The sequence below is a fragment of the Anoplolepis gracilipes genome, chromosome 14 (assembly GCF_047496725.1).
Source record: "Anoplolepis gracilipes chromosome 14, ASM4749672v1, whole genome shotgun sequence".
Taxonomy (NCBI): domain Eukaryota; kingdom Metazoa; phylum Arthropoda; class Insecta; order Hymenoptera; family Formicidae; genus Anoplolepis; species Anoplolepis gracilipes.
This window is the reverse complement of record NC_132983.1, coordinates 6479545-6499459: the sequence shown is the minus strand read 5'-3', so window position 1 is coordinate 6499459 and position 19915 is coordinate 6479545. Positions and strand designations below refer to the sequence as shown.

The 19915-nt window shown below is 32.7% G+C and overlaps 1 protein-coding gene across 3 annotated transcripts in view; it reads right to left on the bottom strand.

Moving 5' to 3' along the window:
• LOC140672882 (aquaporin AQPAe.a-like) overlaps window positions 1–19915 on the bottom strand; it is a 29339-nt gene that overhangs the window by 4272 nt on the left and 5152 nt on the right. For 2 of the 3 annotated variants that reach the window (XM_072905342.1, XM_072905343.1), the window contains exon 3: window positions 185–372. In XM_072905342.1, coding sequence (XP_072761443.1) covers window positions 185–372 — 188 coding nt within the window. Of the gene's footprint in view, window positions 1–184; window positions 373–10154; window positions 12191–19915 lie in introns of those variants that run through there. The other variant, XM_072905344.1, reaches the window with a different exon arrangement.

Below are 19915 nucleotides of genomic sequence, written 5' to 3'. Positions count from 1 at the left end.
CTTGGCAACAGAGATATTATATATCGGATATAAAAAAATGTAAATATAAAAGATTGATGGAAGGTATATGAAAAAAATAAATAAATACTGCGAAAAACAAACGTATTAGTGTGTCGCGAAATAGTATATCATTCTCAAGGGTAACACGCGTTAATAATCAAATTTTCACATAAGTGATTTATACCTGTATTGCGATCATAACAGCGATACCGAAAGCGAGAGCGACTTGCATAGTTGGCGGCGGAGTTTCTCCCAAACTGCCCACGCCTGCTGTGCATCCTAGAAAGACCAGGATTGCCGTTCCGAACACTTCTGCTAGAACGGTTAGCAACTTGTCCAACGACGTGCTGTCTCCTTCCATCTTTTTCAACCCTGAGATACAAATGAACGTTTTCGTCTTTAACCCTTTGAGTCATCACAGCGAGTCACCCAGAGACCCACCTCCTATTTCGTAGTTTTTTATTGTTTTAACTACTTTTTTATCAACAAATACCGGATTTCTTGTTTCTACAGAGTCTCTAGAACATCAATAAGTGTAAAAAAAAATATGATCAGTCATTAATTGTTAATTGAAAAAATACCATATATAACCAAACAGTCAAAATTAGTACTTTTTTACGAAAAAATGCATTTTCTACTAATCTATTATGACAATAAATACGGCAATTTTTTTATAATCTTAGTACACTCTAAAGTATTTTTCAGAATTTTTTTACAATTTTCCACCGTGCTGTTTTTGTTAAATCCACCTTTTTTGATAAAAAAACAATATCTTCTGTTCTAAATTGAAAGTAACGGTCGTATTCTTTTTAAATTTTTTTCCCTGAAGGTTTTTTTTTAGATCACAGAATCTGAATGTAAAGGAAAAAAAATTTAATATAGGGATCCAATATATAGTGGAAGTAAAATTTTGAAAATCTCGTCTGCCATATTGGATCCGCCATCTTGAATTTTGAAAATCTGACAACGGATTCGTAATCAGCAACCCTAAAAACCCTTATATGTATACGAAATTTTATAAAATACTGACAATTGGAAAAATTCATGACTCAAAGGGTTAACGCGCAGCAACTACAAATACATGTACATTTTATTTGTCTCTCAAGGCGAGACTTGCATATTTTATATAGTTTTACAATATTACAACTGTCTTTATTTATTAATTCTGTGAAAAAATCATAATTTTTGGACCATTATATTAAAAATTATGTATAGAAAATGGAATATAGATTTTATCTGTAGCAATAGTTTACTTTTCGTTGCGTCATTTCCAAGTATTTTCAACTTTTGAAATAGTAAAATAATAGAGATTACGCTGCTGTACAAATTAATTACAACTAAACTCTCCATTAATAAAAATGCAGGTATATATTTTAATGAAATATTAATACACATATATATTGGATAGAGAATTAATATTAACTTTTTTTTTTCGTGTCTAAATGTACCGAATAGAGATGGAAGAATTTTATATATATTATTCGTTAGCACAGAGAGAAGAAAAGAAAATATAAAATAATTTTTGTATAGTTGAAATATAATAAGTCAATTAGTATCACATTGAACATCCGCAATTAATGAAATTTATGCAATGTTAAAATGTTTAATATAATTTAATATTTTTGATGATTCTTATATATGATGCCAATCATAAACCGATAAATAATTACAAAATTTTATCAACGCTGCACTAGAACGAGAAAAATGTTACAAAGCTATGATCTTTGGCTGCGCTGATTAATCGTCTGCCATATTGGATCCGCCAAATGTGAATTTTGAAAATTTGACAACGAATTGAACGTAATCAGCGATCCCAAAAACCCTTATATACCAAATTTTAGAAAATACTGACAATTAGAGAAATTCGTGACTCAAAGGGTTAATAATTATCGATTTGAAGCATGTTGAATTTATCCGATAAATCTCTAGACGGTTATGTTATAAATATTTTTTGCCTTTGTTTATGACAAAAGGGTGGGGAAAGTAAACTTATTTGATTTCGTCAAAACTTTTGAAGAGAAAAAAAAAAGAAATATGCGTGTCGAATTTTTATCTGTTTAAAATTTATGCCGTTTAGCTTGAATACATATATAATAAAAAAAAATCTCTGTACGAGTTTAAAATTAATAATTTATAATATACCTACGATTATACGAAATGTAAAATCTGACAAATGACGTTAGAGTAGGGAAACTAAAGCGCGACTACGCGAATAATTTACGAATTGTCGCAACGATGGGAATGATATAACGCAGCTTGATATTATCATTTTGTTGAGGAAGCCGCTCGAGAGGGTATATCACCCTCGTGTTTTTACGAAAAAGTATGAGAATTTGCGCTCTCATTACCGATTCAGTCTCATCGTGCACCAGTACGGTGGTGTATTTAATTAAAAGAATAGTCCCGACTAAAGTATATATATATATATATACAGTATCGGCCAAAAATATATCACCTTTAGTATTTTTGAGTATAATTTTATTCAAAGTGCATGGATATTTATAATATCATAATATATGTTTTGATAGTAAATACAACTTACTAAATAAAATATTTTTCATAAAATAATATAAAAACGTAATTTTAATAATATAAAAAATTAATTTTGTAAGTAAGTAAATTAAATTAAATTTATGATCTGATATATGAAATAACAAAAATCTTAAAGGTGATATATTTTTGGCCGGTACTGTATGTATATATATATATATATATATATATATATATATATATACGTTTTTACTTTTGCGCATTAAACGAACCGAAGCTAGATTGAATGTATAATTGAGAAAAATCAAGAGGCAAAGATGCATTCGCGCTTAATGTAATCGTGCAACGACGAACGCTTTTTCAAAGAAGGATAATGCATGTATACGACGATATACGCGCGTACATAAGCACACGTGTATTCAAATTGTCGCCCGCGACTTATTCATGGAGATCTTCTGAATCGTTACCGTATATAAGAGCGAGAAGGAAGATAATAAGAGATGATTCAATAGAATTCTACATCTCTTCAAGCGCTTTTTTTCCCACGGATTCCATACGTAAAGCATATTAAAGCCACAAAGTAGCGAGATTATGCTATTTTATTAATTTTAAAACTTGAAAAGAGCCAGATTCATCCTTTTCAAAAGCGTTAGTGTGTTGGTGAGAGAGAAAAGTCACTTTTTCTGACATTATAAATTTTATCATTTTCATAGCAGGATTTTTTTTATTGAGGGTTGATTGTTTTTTAATGAATTTCAAATGTACAATAATGTGCTTGATATGAAAAAGTATCTTTGGATCGACAGGCAGGGTATAAACTTTGAACTGTTACTTTACTGTAAACTTTCGAGTGGGAACTTTGTTGGCTCCACGTCGAATACGATTACCATTGATATAAACCTAAGGGATAGGAGGGTTGCAATGTTGCATTTACATGAAAGCATCGGTGAAGTTATACACGTCGGAGGTCGAGCAACTCTCGCGTTGTTAAGGAAAAGGATGCTGGACTTGGATAAGTATTCTTCACCCTTGAATACCGAAACACTTTGCTCGCCTTCCTTCTTTCTCTTTGACAGGATAGCAGAGTTTTTTCTACCATGTATATGTTCGTATTAAATTTTCTCCATGTATTAATTCTCGCGGGAGCTCGGGCTAAAAAATTTTCACGAGAGTACTTGAAAAATTTTTGCCCGAGGCCAAAAGTTGAACCGAATTACAGTTTATGATAATTAAATTAAGCTACCCTTTGTACTTAACTATCGTAACGTCCATTATTTTCACATTATTTTAATCTATGTAACTTTCATTTATTTCATTCCATGTAATTTAATTTAACTTTGAAACGCAAAAATTAAGTTATATTCGTAGTAGAAAATGAATTCAATTTTCTCTCTCTCTCTCTCTCTCTCTCTCTCTCTCTCTCTCTCTCTTTCCGTGCGCAATGTTGTATATGGAATATATATCACTATAGTCAGCACATGTTGAGTAATACAATCTCGGGTCAATATTTAGTATTTCAGACGCCAACGAGAAAGCCGATTAATCAGCGCAGCCAAAGATCATGACTTTGTGACATTTTTCTCGTTCTAGTACAGCGTTGATAAAATTTTGCAATTATTTATCATTTTATTATTGGCATCATATATAAGAATCATCAAAAATATTAAATTATATTTTAACATTTTACCATTGCATAAATTTCATTAATTGCGGTTGTTCAATGTGATACTAATTGACTTATTATATTTCAATTATACGAAAATTATTGTATATTTTCTTTTTTTTCTCTCTGTGCTACGAATAATATATATAAAATTCTTCCATCTCTATTCGGTACATTTAGACACGAAAAAAGTTAATATTAATTCTCTATCCAATATATATGTGTATTAATATTTCATTAAAATATATACCTGCATTTTTATTAATGGAGAGTTTAGTTGTAATTAATTTGTACAGCAGCGTACGTAATCTCTATTATTTTACTATTTCAAAAATTGAAAATACTTGGAAATGACGCAACGAAAAGTAAACTATTGCTACAGATAAAATCTATATTTCATTTACTATACATAATTTTTAATATAATGTTTCAAAAATTATGATTTTTTCACAGAATTAATAAAAAACAGTTGTAATAAAACTATATAAATATACAAGTTTCGCCTTGAGAGACAAATAAAATGTACATGTATTTGTAGTTGCTGCGCGTTAACCCTTTGAGTCACGAATTTTTCCAATTGTCAGTATTTTATAAAATTTCGTATACATATAAGGGTTTTTAGGGTCGCTGATTACGAATCCGTTGTCAGATTTTCAAAATTCAAGATGGCGGATCCAATATGGCAGACGAGATTTTCAAAATTTTACTTCCACTATATTGGATCCCTACATTAAATTTTTTTTCCTTTACATTCAGATTCTGCGATCTAAAAAAAAATCTTCAGAGAAAAAATTTAAAAAAGAATACGACTGTTACTTTCAATTTAGAACAGAAGATATTGTTTTTTTATCAAAAAGAGAATTCAACAAAAACAACACGATGGAAAATTGTAAAAAAATTCTGAAAAATACTTTAAAGTGTACTAAGATTAAAAAAAAATTGCCGTGTTTATTGTCATAATAGATTAGTAGAAAATGCATTTTTTCGTAAAAAAAAAGTACTAATTTTGACTGTTTTGTTTATATATGGTATTTTTGCAATTAACATTTAATGACTGTTCATATTTTTTTTACACTTATTGATGTTTTAGAGACTCTGTACAAAAAATCCGGTATTTGTTGATAAAAAAGTAGTTAAAACAATAAAAAAAAAGGTGGGTCTCTGGGTGATCCGCTGTGACTCAAAGGGTTAATTTGCACAATTCATGTTCCCCGAACGGATCATTCAAATACGCACGCTCTCCCCATTTCCATTCATATGATATTCATAACTTCACTTACGAATGTCAATACCCTTTGGCTTTAATCGTGCTTATACATATACATATCCGTTCGCGCTTCTGAGCTATGCATAGAGATACCAAAGCACGTTTGCTCTAGAATTACGGTCGAATCGTCGTGATTAACCGTGTGTTGCACGGATATAATTAGAAGCCAGCACGTGTCACGTACGGTTTCCATTAGCGTACAGGCTTAGTGTGACATAAAGCGAGACTCTGGTGATCAGTCATCGACATTCGCGGATTAGCTGGATTCCGATACGATGACGGGAATACAAACCAACGTTATACCCGAAGCCGTTCAAAGTCATGTGTTTATCCTCTCAAAAGCGAACATTCTCCATACTTGGACATCATATCGATTGCGAAAGCGTGCGCAATAAATGCTTGACGTATTTCACGACACAAAGTACATAAAAGTCGAGAGCAGATATAAGTTTCTATGAATAATTCTCTCCATTTTGAAAGTAAAAGCACTTGTGAAGATAATCATTGCGAAATTCAATTATCTAATTATAACGATGAGAGAAAAATGAAAATTATCGTAATTATCATCATGTCGTAAAATAATTATGCCTGAAAATTTATAGAAATAAATTTTTACGTGTGTGTATTCTATTTTTTCTTTTTTTTTTTTTTACGTTTGATAACTGATGGTATTGTCAGACCATTTGTACAAAAAAATTTCACTTCTATTCATTCCCTTTGTTTAATTATTTATCCAAGACTTTGAAAGAAATATTCTGGCGGCTTTGTTTCTCAAAATCCGACCAGCAATTAATTGATATAAAGAAATTAGAACGCGTGTGTATAGTTTTATGAGCTCTCTTAACATTTCGCTAATTTACCGTCAGTTAATGATCCGATAGTCATAAACACGACAAACTACTGGCGGAATAAAGTGTAGAAAGCAACCACGTGCGTGTTGTACATTAGGGTTGAGTGAGAAAAAAAACGCGAGATTACAGTATGTATCTATATGTATATATAATGCAGAATTTAAGGAAATGCATCTTCACCGTTGAGACGTGCACTTTCCAAGTTGCGCGTAACTTGAGCGCGATATCTCTAATCACGTTAATTAAAAAAATCAAACCGCAGAGAACGGAGGTTGTCAGTAATTAGCAAGAAAGTAAGACGCCGGAGCGTAATTACGGATCGAGAAAGTAATCGACCATTATAATTTGCTGGGTGAAATGTCTCGTATTTCTGTATATATAAAACTTTGCCCTCAATATCTTTTTTTCTTTCTTTTTTTTTTTTTTTTTTAACTTTTTTTTTCTCATCTTTCTTTTCGTTCTAATGCAATACATTAAGGAGAAAGGGAAGAGAGGATGTGAGTTTGGATCGAGAAAGTGATGCGCTTTTGTGGATGTATTTCATCGATGCACCATCTATAGTATCTCGCAAACAAATATGAATTAATGCCCATCGCTTTTAACGTCTCTCTCTCTCTCTCTCTCTCTCTCTCTCTCTCTCTCTCTCTCTCTCTCTCTCTCTCTCTCTCTCTCTCTCTCTCTCTCTCTCTCTCTCTCTCTCTCTCTCTCTCTCTCTCTCTCTCTCTCTCTCTCTCTCTCTCTCTCTCTCTCTCTCTCTCTCTCTCTCTCTCTCTCTCTCTCTCTCTCTCTCTCTCTCTCTCTCTCTCTCTCTCTCTCTCTCTCTCTCTCTCTCTCTCTCTCTCTCTCTCTCTCTCTCTCTCTCTCTCTCTCTCTCTCTCTCTCTCTCTCTCTCTCTCTCTCTCTCTCTCTCTCTCTCTCTCTCTCTCTCTCTCTCTCTCTCTCTCTCTCTCTCTCTCTCTCTCTCTCTCTCTCTCTCTCTCTCTCTCTCTCTCTCTCTCTCTCTCTCTCTCTCTCTCTCTCTCTCTCTCTCTCTCTCTCTCTCTCTCTCTCTCTCTCTCTCTCTCTCTCTCTCTCTCTCTCTCTCTCTCTCTCTCTCTCTCTCTCTCTCTCTCTCTCTCTCTCTCTCTCTCTCTCTCTCTCTCTCTCTCTCTCTCTCTCTCTCTCTCTCTCTCTCTCTCTCTCTCTCTCTCTCTCTCTCTCTCTCTCTCTCTCTCTCTCTCTCTCTCTCTCTCTCTCTCTCTCTCTCTCTCTCTCTCTCTCTCTCTCTCTCTCTCTCTCTCTCTCTCTCTCTCTCTCTCTCTCTCTCTCTCTCTCTCTCTCTCTCTCTCTCTCTCTCTCTCTCTCTCTCTCTCTCTCTCTCTCTCTCTCTCTCTCTCTCTCTCTCTCTCTCTCTCTCTCTCTCTCTCTCTCTCTCTCTCTCTCTCTCTCTCTCTCTCTCTCTCTCTCTCTCTCTCTCTCTCTCTCTCTCTCTCTCTCTCTCTCTCTCTCTCTCTCTCTCTCTCTCTCTCTCTCTCTCTCTCTCTCTCTCTCTCTCTCTCTCTCTCTCTCTCTCTCTCTCTCTCTCTCTCTCTCTCTCTCTCTCTCTCTCTCTCTCTCTCTCTCTCTCTCTCTCTCTCTCTCTCTCTCTCTCTCTCTCTCTCTCTCTCTCTCTCTCTCTCTCTCTCTCTCTCTCTCTCTCTCTCTCTCTCTCTCTCTCTCTCTCTCTCTCTCTCTCTCTCTCTCTCTCTCTCTCTCTCTCTCTCTCTCTCTCTCTCTCTCTCTCTCTCTCTCTCTCTCTCTCTCTCTCTCTCTCTCTCTCTCTCTCTCTCTCTCTCTCTCTCTCTCTCTCTCTCTCTCTCTCTCTCTCTCTCTCTCTCTCTCTCTCTCTCTCTCTCTCTCTCTCTCTCTCTCTCTCTCTCTCTCTCTCTCTCTCTCTCTCTCTCTCTCTCTCTCTCTCTCTCTCTCTCTCTCTCTCTCTCTCTCTCTCTCTCTCTCTCTCTCTCTCTCTCTCTGGAAAATTTCCATCGATATATACCGACCACAGCACGCACAGTTTTACCAGCTATCGATAGCGCATGAAAAGACGGCAGAAATCTATCGTATCGTGATTCGTGAGCGAATTGATAAGGTAGCAAAATTCATCCCGCGTATTCATGTTATTTTTATGTTAATCATTTGTATATAGTATATTATTAGAGGTTCGGATTACATATCAAAAGTAAAACGATATATTTAATTAATTTGATAGCGTAATATTATAATTTACTGTAATTTAATATCAATAAGCTATATTATTATCGTTACACAGATATACTAATTGTTATGATGGAATTTTTCTATTGGTAAATTATTAACCGCAAGTTTATAAAAGAATGCATTACAAAAGGCAGATGCATATGTTGCGCGTGAATTTAATGGGTCTATTCTGTAAAAATGCTCTGTAACGCTGTATCTCTAAACTATGTAGCTTACATTGCACTATAATCACGGAAGATACGGATATATATATTTTATATATAATATTATAATATTAACCCTTTGAGTCACGAATTTTTCCAATTGTCAGTATTTTATAAAATTTCGTATACATATAAAGGTTTTTAGGGTCGCTGATTACGAATCCGTTGTCAGATTTTCAAAATTCAAGATGGCGGATCCAATATGGCAGACGAGATTTTCAAAATTTTACTTCCACTATATTGGATCCCTATATTAAATTTTTTTTTCCATTAGATTCAGATTCTGCGATCTAAAAAAACCTTTAGAGAAAAAATTTAAAAAAGAATACGACTTTTAATTTAGAACAGAAAATATTGTTTTTTTTTTATATATTTTTTATCAAAAAAAGAAGGATTTAACAAAAACAACACGGTGGAAAATTGTAAAAAAATTCTGAAAAATACTTTAGAGGGTACTAAGATTATAAAAAAATTGCCGTATTTATTGTCATAATAAAGATTAGTAGAAAATGCATTTTTTCGTAAAAAAGTACTAATTTTGACTGTTTGTTTATATATCGTATTTTTGCAATTAATAATTAATGACTGTTCATATTTTTTTTTGCACTTATTGATGTTCTAGAAACTCTGTAGAAACAAAAAATTCGGTATTTGTTGATAAAAAAAGTAGTTAAAACAATAAAAAACTAGGAAAAAAAAGGTGGGTCTCTGGGTGACCCGCTGTGACTCAAAGGGTTAATATTGATTTTAAAATATTCCAAAATTTGGATCATTCATTGCGTTTTGAAAACTATTAAAGTTGAAGGAGAAGAAATGTAGCGCTTATGGCGAGAAAAATGTCACTGTGTAACAGAAACTTACAGAGCTATACAACATCTTATAGAGATTGATTATAATTATAGAATTATTACTATTATTATTATTATTGTTATTATTATTATATAATAATTTTTTATTATTATTATTATTATTATTATAGTTTATAGGGATACAGCGTTACAGAGCATTTTTACAGAATACACAGATCCATAGTGTGAAAACTTGTATAATTAGCGGCTCGCTAACTTTTTGCAATTTGTGGTTAATTTTTCGCGCAATGCACTTTATAACTTAATAGCGAAGAAGGTAATTTACTCGGGCAATTTAGTACGAGAAAGATATTATCTTAGTAGGATCCTGTGAATTTGAACGATCACTAATAGCGACGACGTACACGGTGAAATTTCCATAAATCAACTGCACCGAAAGGGTAGAAAGCTAGGTTTTTTGTTGTTGCAACGTGCGATGACGAGCGGTAAAGTAAGTATGTGTATGCTTCTCGCATTAATTTCCAACGTCTATTTCTTCATGCCATGCGTTATGAGAATTCCGAAAGAAAAACACCCACGACAAGCTCGTGACTTAAAAAAAAAAAAAAAAAAAAAAAAAAAGCTTTATATACTTACTGGTAAAATATATGTCACAATGTGTGTACATGTCACAACGGTCGGAGGAACAATGTTTGATCGACTGGTTTGATCAACTATAGAGTCGCGATCGATATTAACAAGACGATAAGATAAGTACGCTGGCAGATCATTAATTACCTTTTGTCTCACGCACCTGCATAGACAGATCTCTAAAATTACATTGAATTAAACAGTTAGCTGAGAGAATCGTTCGTTTAACGATTCTCCTTTCATAATTTTCTTGTGAGAAAATATTTTTTTTCTCCCGTTGATAATCCCAACTAAATAAACTCAAGTATAAAGTATATATATATATATATATTACATCGATTATTCTGATTACTAATTACATTACGTGCTGTTGACCAGGTTAATTATCTAATGTTAATGAACCTCCTGAACTTTAGCTAAAGTTACACACGCGCCTGTATCCGGCTTTGTAATTACAATTCGTAATGCGCTCATATTATACCGATCAATATGAGCGAGCCGTCTTTAACCAATTACTGTAATTGCTTTTTCAATTCACTGGCTGATGGTGAGCGAGCCTGTTGAACTTTTCTCGGGAATCGATCAGAAATCAGATATCAAATTAACCGATGTGAAAAGAATGTGTTTATGCCACGTGACGACATAATGCATTTTGCTCTCACGCATCTTCGTTATTATTGCGTGTGAAAGTACCGAGACTCTTTTGACATTTGCACCTGCCGGTGGCCAGTCGGAACGTAACGTCCGTTACATAATACACGGAATAAGCGTCTTCCGATTTTGTGTAACGCGGTTTTCGTTATTCCGTAAACGTCAGAACGCGCAGAAACGCGCGATGTATTCAGCTGCGAAATACGACGAGGAAGGATATCTTAGCGGGTCGCGTGAAATATACGACCGGCCACGTGTGATTTGCAACAATCTGTCGTTACAATCTGATACGATCTTCTCGCGGATCCACGGTGTCGAGCGAGTATATAATTTGCACGAGCACGCGAGCACGAGCGTCTTTTAAAATGTGAGCGCGTTGCGTTTCTTGAGACAACCTGAATCTCTCTTGCAAAATAAAAAGGATTATATTAATCTGACATATATTTTCGAGATAATTGTTTCGGCTAAAGTGGCACAAGTTTCTTAATAAGCTTCTTATAAAAGATACGCTTAACATTATTTATGTGTTTTAAAATATCTCGAAATGAAACTAAGAAAAAAAAAAAAAAAAAAAAAAAAGTACGATAGTTCTCCGGAGACATTATGCTTACGCTTTGTTTTATTTTAAGCATCATTTATTTATTCCGGAAAAAGCAAAGATAAATTTACCTGTCTCAAATATACAACTGTTTAATCAGCGTTTCGTTTCAGCCAGTATTGTTGCAAATAATACGCGAATACTCACCGAAACGCAAGGCTTTTAAGTAAAGTTGATGAAAAGTTATAGGAAGCGCGTGCACACGTGTATAAATATTTACCTTTTTCCGACAAATAAGAATGTAGAAGACTCGTACGGAAAATATATACACACAAGCCACTCGTATATTCCAACACGTAGTCTACATTTTCGCATCTTTCGAAGGCAGATGCAACGAATTTTTGTGAATTATAATATGTAGAAAATGGGTTAGTAATAACATATTGCCGAGAGAAATTCTTCGTTCACGCTGAGAGCATGCAATGCCGATCTTCGATTAACTGTCGTGAACATTGAGATGCATGAAAGCGCAGCGATGCGCAAAAGCAGATGCGCGCGCCCATATTTTTCTCCGTTTTTGCTTGCTGCAAAAAAATTAACCCTTCGAGTCACAGCGGGGGTCACCCAGAGACCCACCTTTTTTTTCCTAGTTTTTTTATTGTTTCAACTACTTTCTTTTTATCAACAAATACCGGATTTTTTCTTTCTACCGAGTCTCTGGAACATCAATTAGTGTAAAAAATTGTTAATCGCAAAAATACCATATATAAACAAACAGTCAAAATTAGTACTTTTTTACGAAAAAATGCATTTTCTACTAATCTATTATGACAATAAATACGGCAATTTTTTTATAATCTTAGTACACTCTAAAGTATTTTTCAGAATTTTTTTACAATTTTCCACCGTGTTGTTTTTGTTAAATTCTCCTTCTTTTGATAAAAAATATATAAAAAACAATATTTACTGTCCTAAATTGAAAGTAATAGTTGTATTCTTTTTTAAATTTTTTCTCTAAAGGTTTTTTTAGATCGCAAAATCTGAATCTAAAGGAAAAAAAAAATTTAATATAGGGATCCATGGCGGAAGTAAAATTTTGAAAAAAAAGAAAAATTTTCCATCATTTTGAATTTTGAAAATCTGACAACTCGTAATCAGCGACCCCAAAAACCCTTATATACCAAATTTTATAAAATACTGACAATTGGAAAAATTCGTGACTCAAAGGGTTAAACGAACAGCGCGCTTCTAATCTTGCAGGTTCATTTGATGCTAAAATATTTTTCCTCGCGTGAAAAAGTATGCTTGATATTTTTTATTTACCAAAACTCTACTACGTTATAATATATCTGTTTACAAAAAAAAAAAAAAAAAAAAAAAAAAATAAACTTTCGTGCGCTATCAATTACTTGCGCTTTTTGGCGAGAGAACGATTGGCAATGATCGATTATTATATGCATAATTACACACTCTCTGACATAACATATTACCGATTATACTACATCGTAACGATTTGCATAGTCGATTAGATTCGCGACGGAACGATGTCGAAAGTAATTTCATCCATTAGACGCGTTGCATAAAAACAATTTCTCAATAAACGCCGGAAATGTAAAACACTATCGAGACACGTGATGCATCCGTGAATGATTTCTAATTCACATTCTTAGATACTCGTAGAACGCAAATCAAAATTATTTACCTAAAAATCATTAATGATTTTGGTTAATGTTACACTGCAAATGAGAGCTATATTTTTATTAAGAATCTTACGAATTTTTGTAGATGTATTTTTTTAATTACCAAAATTATAAATTTATAATTTTTACTTTGAATGAAAAAAAAATCATACTTAATATCTGTAGGATATACATAAGTATATCTAGATTATACCTAATAAATACATATATTCGCATGGATAGGTATCTTTTTTTTTTATTATTCGCTAAGAAACTTATCTTCGGATATTTCAGGAAATTTTTTGTTGTCTAGTCTATATAAATATACGTAACATCACGATTGCGGTTGCATCTTACAATTTCGATAAATATATTGCTTAGCGTGATGCAGTAATACTTATGCAGGTTATATCATCATATGTGGAATGCGTTATGTCGGCCATATGTTACAACGAAGCACGTGAAAAGATAACATCAAGAATGTTGTAAGACGGAGAAGTAAACTTTATAATGCACAGACCCATCTATTTATCTATATCTATATAATTAGAGGACAAAATGATAGAACGCACGCACAGCTTATAAATAATATATTATGAAAACAAAATAAAGTAAGTCTCGATTTATTTTTTCTTGCAAATTTTCTGATGATTGCAAAATATATAACATTGATATAAAATATAAAGAAATAATTATCGAGAAATATCGAGTCAATCGATATGTAATTCTAAAATACATATTTGATTTTCTTTTTTTTTTTTTATCATCGAGTCTCTTCCTTTTTCAAGTTGTGTAAAAAATCGATTATAATACATATAACATATCGAGCGCACAAACTTATTGATCAACGTGAGAATCTTATTTCTACAGTTATTACATCATCGCTGCACGTCTGCAAAAACATCTTTGCAAGAGTCGTAGCGGAAAAAAAGTACACGGTAGTCTTTTTCCCGTGTACCCGGAATACACGGCAGAAAGTACAACATAACATCGCGTACCGTTGCTGCAAGTGTGACAGTGGGTCAAGTTCGCGATGTGAACGGCCGGAGCACGTTGACTGTCGAGTCAGACATGCCCACACGCGAGATATACATATACCGATCCTACCGATCTTTCTTTCGTCATCCGTACTAGTGATGGGCGATTTTTTAGAAAGAATCGATCTTGAATCGAAGTAGCTGAGATGGATTTACTGAAAAGATCGGACCAAAAGAATCGATCTAAAACATCAAAACTACATAACAAAAACTAAAGTCATGATTTTGTAAGATGGATTATATTTGCATAACTATAGTAAATTATGTTTTACTTTAAAATAATATGATTTATAAAATTATTTGACATTAGTTTCGGAGACACTCAAAAATATTTAAGGATGTTTAGCACCTACAATCGGAGCAAAAAGTAGTCGAAATTGACGAATATATCTTAATATATGATTATTATAAAGATTGCATAAAATCTTATTATTTATTCATAGCTAGAGTGTAGAAATGTATTTTTCAACTTCTGTTGCTTTTTTCCGGAGAATTTTCGTGTTTCTTAAATTATAATGAGAAACTTTTATCATTGACGGTACCTCGATTTCAACATTACAGCACAAAATTTAAATTATAAAAATAAAAGAATCTACTTGTACAGAGTAATTTAAAATGTCGGAATAAAAATTATAATAGTGAATAATGACAAAATATAGCTGATTTTTAACTATTTCTTTGATAAATTTAATAATTTGTCATTTCTCCGAGAAGAAAGAAATGTGACAACATGCTAATTTTTCATAAGTTGGTCAAATTGCAAATTGACATATGAGGCCTAGTCGCTTCTCGCTTACACGTTTGTATATAGAGACTTCTTCACATGAAAAAATAAGTTATTTAAAATGTCAAAAGAAGGCTCAGCTGAATGCTATGTTGCCACGTTTTCACAATAAATAATATGTCATCTCGCATAAAAGGACGAAATTGAGAAAATTATATTCAATATCTTTTGAACTAGTCAGTACCTGACCAAAATTATCTGATCAAATATTTCCTCTATATTTAAACTATACTTTTTGCAAATTTTGAATAAATTCCTATTATTATTTCTATCCATTTTAGCTCTAAAATCAACACGATCACAGGTTTTTTATAAGATAGAAAATCTGTAATCGTATCAATTTAAGGACTAAAAAGGACAGAAATAATTATATTTATACTTATTTATATAAATAATTATATTTATAATTATATTAATACTTTTACTTATAATTAGATGCATAAAATAATTATATTTATAATAATATCGACGGGTAAATTCATTGCAAATTAAAATCCTTATAACTTTAGATTGCTTCAGTGAATCAACTCCAGGTTTTTTTATAACTTTCTGAACATGTATCAGAACAATCTGTACAAATTTTATTAAATTCCTATATTTTTAAAAATAGGTAATAAACATCCTTAAAAAAATAATAAAAATATTTTAAAACATTTTTTTTTTTTTTTTTTTTTTTTTAATATATTTATTAAATTTTCCATTCATGCATGTGACTAACACTGTGTTGAAAAGCGCCACTTCTGGCACCACTAAACCTACGTAATAAAGAATATCAATTATCAACAGATGGAAATTCGATTTTCTACAAAAAGAATTGATTCGTATAAGAATCGAACAGAAAAGAAACGATTTAAAAAAATTGATTTTTTTAGGAGAAAGATCGATTTTGTGAAAATCGAATCGAGATCGCCCATCACTAATCCGTATTCAATTTGTAGCGAGAGTCGAGAAAGAGATTAATGGCATTTTTACATATGTATACTCGCCACCGAGCTGCCCGAATAATTTCTGCCCTCCCTCCCGCTGAGTTTTTCATTCTCGAAATTTTATTTCACGAAAACAGTAGGAGCATCCGTGCTTCGTGATATGAAACATACTTGTCCTGAAGTTTCAGACACGATCAAAATACGTATATAAAACGTTTCACGTTATATAATGAATACGGTTTATGAATTATGAGAGAGTATCTCTGAAATTTCGAGGCTACAGAAATATTTAAATTAATATTGCAAAGTTGGAATATATATTAATACTTTAATTATGAGATATAAAATTTAGCTTATATTAATCTCTTTTGTCTATATTTTTAATTTGTTTGACTTGTTGATTATTTTTGTCTTAACGTTTACTATTTATTAATGACATATATAATATTAATTATTTAATATAATATAATATGTTATTATTGTATTAATATTAATTTATTATTCTCTCGAGTTAATGCGTATTTATCTTGGAAAATCATTTCAAAAACATCTGCCGCGGAAAAATATGCGGATAAATAATAATAAGATCGCGTTATACTGCGACACAAAAGGCCATTGTCTCGCCATTGATTGCATTCCCACCGGGAATGGCATTTTAGTGTCTACCTGTTATATCGTCGCGCATATCGTAGTGGAAGCAGAGCGTCGTGAGAACGGTTACGGAGGAAGTATCGGTGAATTACAACGCGATTGTCACGATAAATTGTTGGCAGAAAGAGTGAAATTCCGGATTTTCTAAAACTCGCGAGAATATCACGATGTACTAAATTTTCTCAAAGCACCGCTTGTTCGATTCACGGCGGGTTCCCCAATCTGGCAATAATTATGTCGTCTCGGGAATTTGGAGCTCCTCTGCGATAACATCAGCTATGCGAATTACCTAGATTTCAACGAGCGGGAATTAAAAGGCAAAGATCGTGATATGAATAAAGTCAAGAGATTATGGTATAATCGAGAAAAAAAATAAACTATATTTTATCTATATATTTTTCATATTTTGCATTGCTCTTGTTTATGAAATTTTTGAAAAAACAACTCTCTATTCCGTCGAGAATATCTCATACGCATTAGCATAATTTGATTTATATCACCGATCAGCGTTGACAGACTGAACTTCTTTAGGCGTCTGGCGAGACAACAAGTCGAGAAATGTTTATCGCTGACATTGATGTATCCGCACTATAAATATCTCGTATAGAGTAACTTACATCAGAAATCTGCGTTGCATTGTGCATCTTTAGCGATAAAAATGATGTAATGTTCGCGACGCACACAGCAATTTTTAAGAGAGACGACCGCGCGTTTCCAGATTAATGATTTTATTACGAAAACTGCAATACATAGCATACAACATGATGACTGGAAAAAAGGATTACAACGATAGAGGGTTTTTTCGCTTTTCTCAGTCGCGATCGTTGGCGACATTGCCGACATTCTAATGCAAGTGCTTTTTAAATGCTAGAGAGTTTCAAAATGTCCTTTCATCAAATCGAGTACAAGTATACACTCCCGTCATTATACAATCTATCGCTCTCAAAGTACTTTCTATGTCGAGCAATAAAAGGCAAAGAATTGCTATTCCATCTTCTCTCTTATTATAATTTGCCGTTATGTTTCTTTTGATTAGTTATTATAAATAATAATGCGAATATATATTTTTGTGCATTAAAATTTTAAGTACATTTCTCTTACGCTCTCTTTCAAAATTTCATCTTGATTTAACGGAGGATTATTTATTAACCCTTTGAGTAAAATTCTCCCATCTCTATTCGGTACATTTAGACACGAAGAAAGTCAATATTAATTCTCTATCCAATATATATGTGTATTAATATTTCATTAAAATGTATACCTGCATTTTTATTAATGGAGAGTTTAGTTGTAATTAATTTGTACAGCATCGTACGTAATCTCTATTATATCTTACCATTTCAAAAGTTGAAAATACTTGGGAATGAAAAGCAACGAAAAGTAAACTATTGCTACAGATAAAATCTATATTCCATTTTCTATACATAATTTTTAATATAATGTTCCAAAAATTATGATTTTTTCACAGAATTAATAAATAAAGACAGTTGTAATATTGTAAAATTATATAAAATATGCAAGTCTCGCCTTGAGAGACAAATAAAATGTACATGTATTTGTAGTTGCTGCGTGTTAACCCTTTGAGTCACGAATTTTTCTAATTGTCAGTATTTTCTAAAATTTGGTATATAAGGATTTTTGAGGTCGCTGATTACGAATCCGTTGTCAGATTTCCAAAATTCAAGATGGTGGATCCAATATGGTAGACGAAATTTTACTTCCGCCATATTGGATCCCTATATTAAATTTTGGAAATTAAATTTTTTTCCCTTTACATTCAGATTCTAAGCGATCTAAAAAAACCTTCAGGGAAAAAATTTAAAAAAGAATACGACTGTTACTTTTAATTTAGAACAGAAAATATTGTTTTTTATATATTTTTTATCAAAAAAGGAGGATTTAAAACAAAAACAACACGGTGGAAAATTGAAAAAAAATTCTGAAAAATACTTTAGAGTGTACTAAGATTATAAAAAAATTGCCGTATTTATTGTCATAATAAAGATTAGTAGAAAATGCATTTTTTCGTAAAAAAAAGTACTAATTTTGACTGTTTGTTTATACATGGTATTTTTGCAATTAACAATTAATGACTGTTTATATTTTTTTTACACTTATTGATGTTCTAGAGGCTCTGTAGAAAGAAAAAATCCGGTATTTGTTGATAAAAAAATAGTTAAAACATTAAAAAACTACGAAAAAAGATGGATCTCTGGGTGACCCGCTGTGACTCAAAAGGCTAAAGTGTTTTAACCTTTTTTTTATGCAAATAGATATTTGTGAATTTCAAAACAAAGTTCCAAAGTATTTACATCAATATGGCATGAAGAAAATTTCAAATAATTTTACCGTAATATTCTAGGAAGAGATAGGGATTACGAGGCGGTACGTGACCCGCGTATCCTAATATTTATTCTTTGCACAATTCTCCGTACACTATATTAAATTTAAATTAATTCGCAAAGACTCGCGTATATTTTCGCGATTATAAATCAAGCTTACATCGCGATCACGGGTGAAAGTGCACGCGAATAATTCAGTATTCCGCGTGCGATATCCGTTTCCCTAGATTTTCTCAGCAAGATACAATCCACATAAAGCCATTCGGGAATAATCAATTCCTCTCACTCGCATCCCCTTCTTTTCTTTTCTTTTCTTTTCTTTTTCGTCCGTTTATTCGATCTAAGACTTTCGCGCAATGCATTGTGAGGGCGTCCGACGGAAATGATGTTTCGAGTTAATTAACACCTGACGATGTAGATACGCCGCGAAGCGTGTAACAAACTGGAGGAGCTAAAAACAAGAGATGGAATCGTCTGAAATTAAAATCTGAAAAACACATCATTTTTCCGCGCTCGTAAAAAACGAAAGAGAAAAGGGAGGGAGGGAGGGAGAGGAGGGGGGTAAAGAAAAGAAGCTTGGTGCTAAACATACGCGCGTCCCGCTTTATAATTATCATCTAATTTCATTAGCGAGAGCCTCTTCTCGCGTACGTGCCTCGTAAAAACGTCCGAGCAACCGTGTTTCCTGATGCGGTCGCATTATGCACTTTCTTTTTCCTAGAGAAACGACCGAAATATACGCTCGTCAAAAGAAGCACAATCCGCTTTCTAGATCAAACGGCGAGACCGCCGATCGAAAATCTCTCGTCGCGTTACACGATGGGGGAAACTCTATTGAAACACTCTCGCGCTTTCATTTTAACGAAAGAAAAGATTATTTGATCATTTAGAAAAAACTGTAATCTATGTATTAAATCTGTGAATGGATTAAATCGTTATTGGATTTTACACAGGAAACCTCTTAAGGGGATACCAGTCCGTACCGACCGAGTTCTAACCTAATAAAACAATATATTTACTTAATATAAAAGTTGCAATTTATATACAATACATAAAATAAAATAGGTTCTTCGGGGTCAGAATTGCATGAAAGAATATTTATGAACTTTTAGAAATGAGCTTAGAAGCTTAGAAAAAAAAAAATATTCCTTGTGCAGCA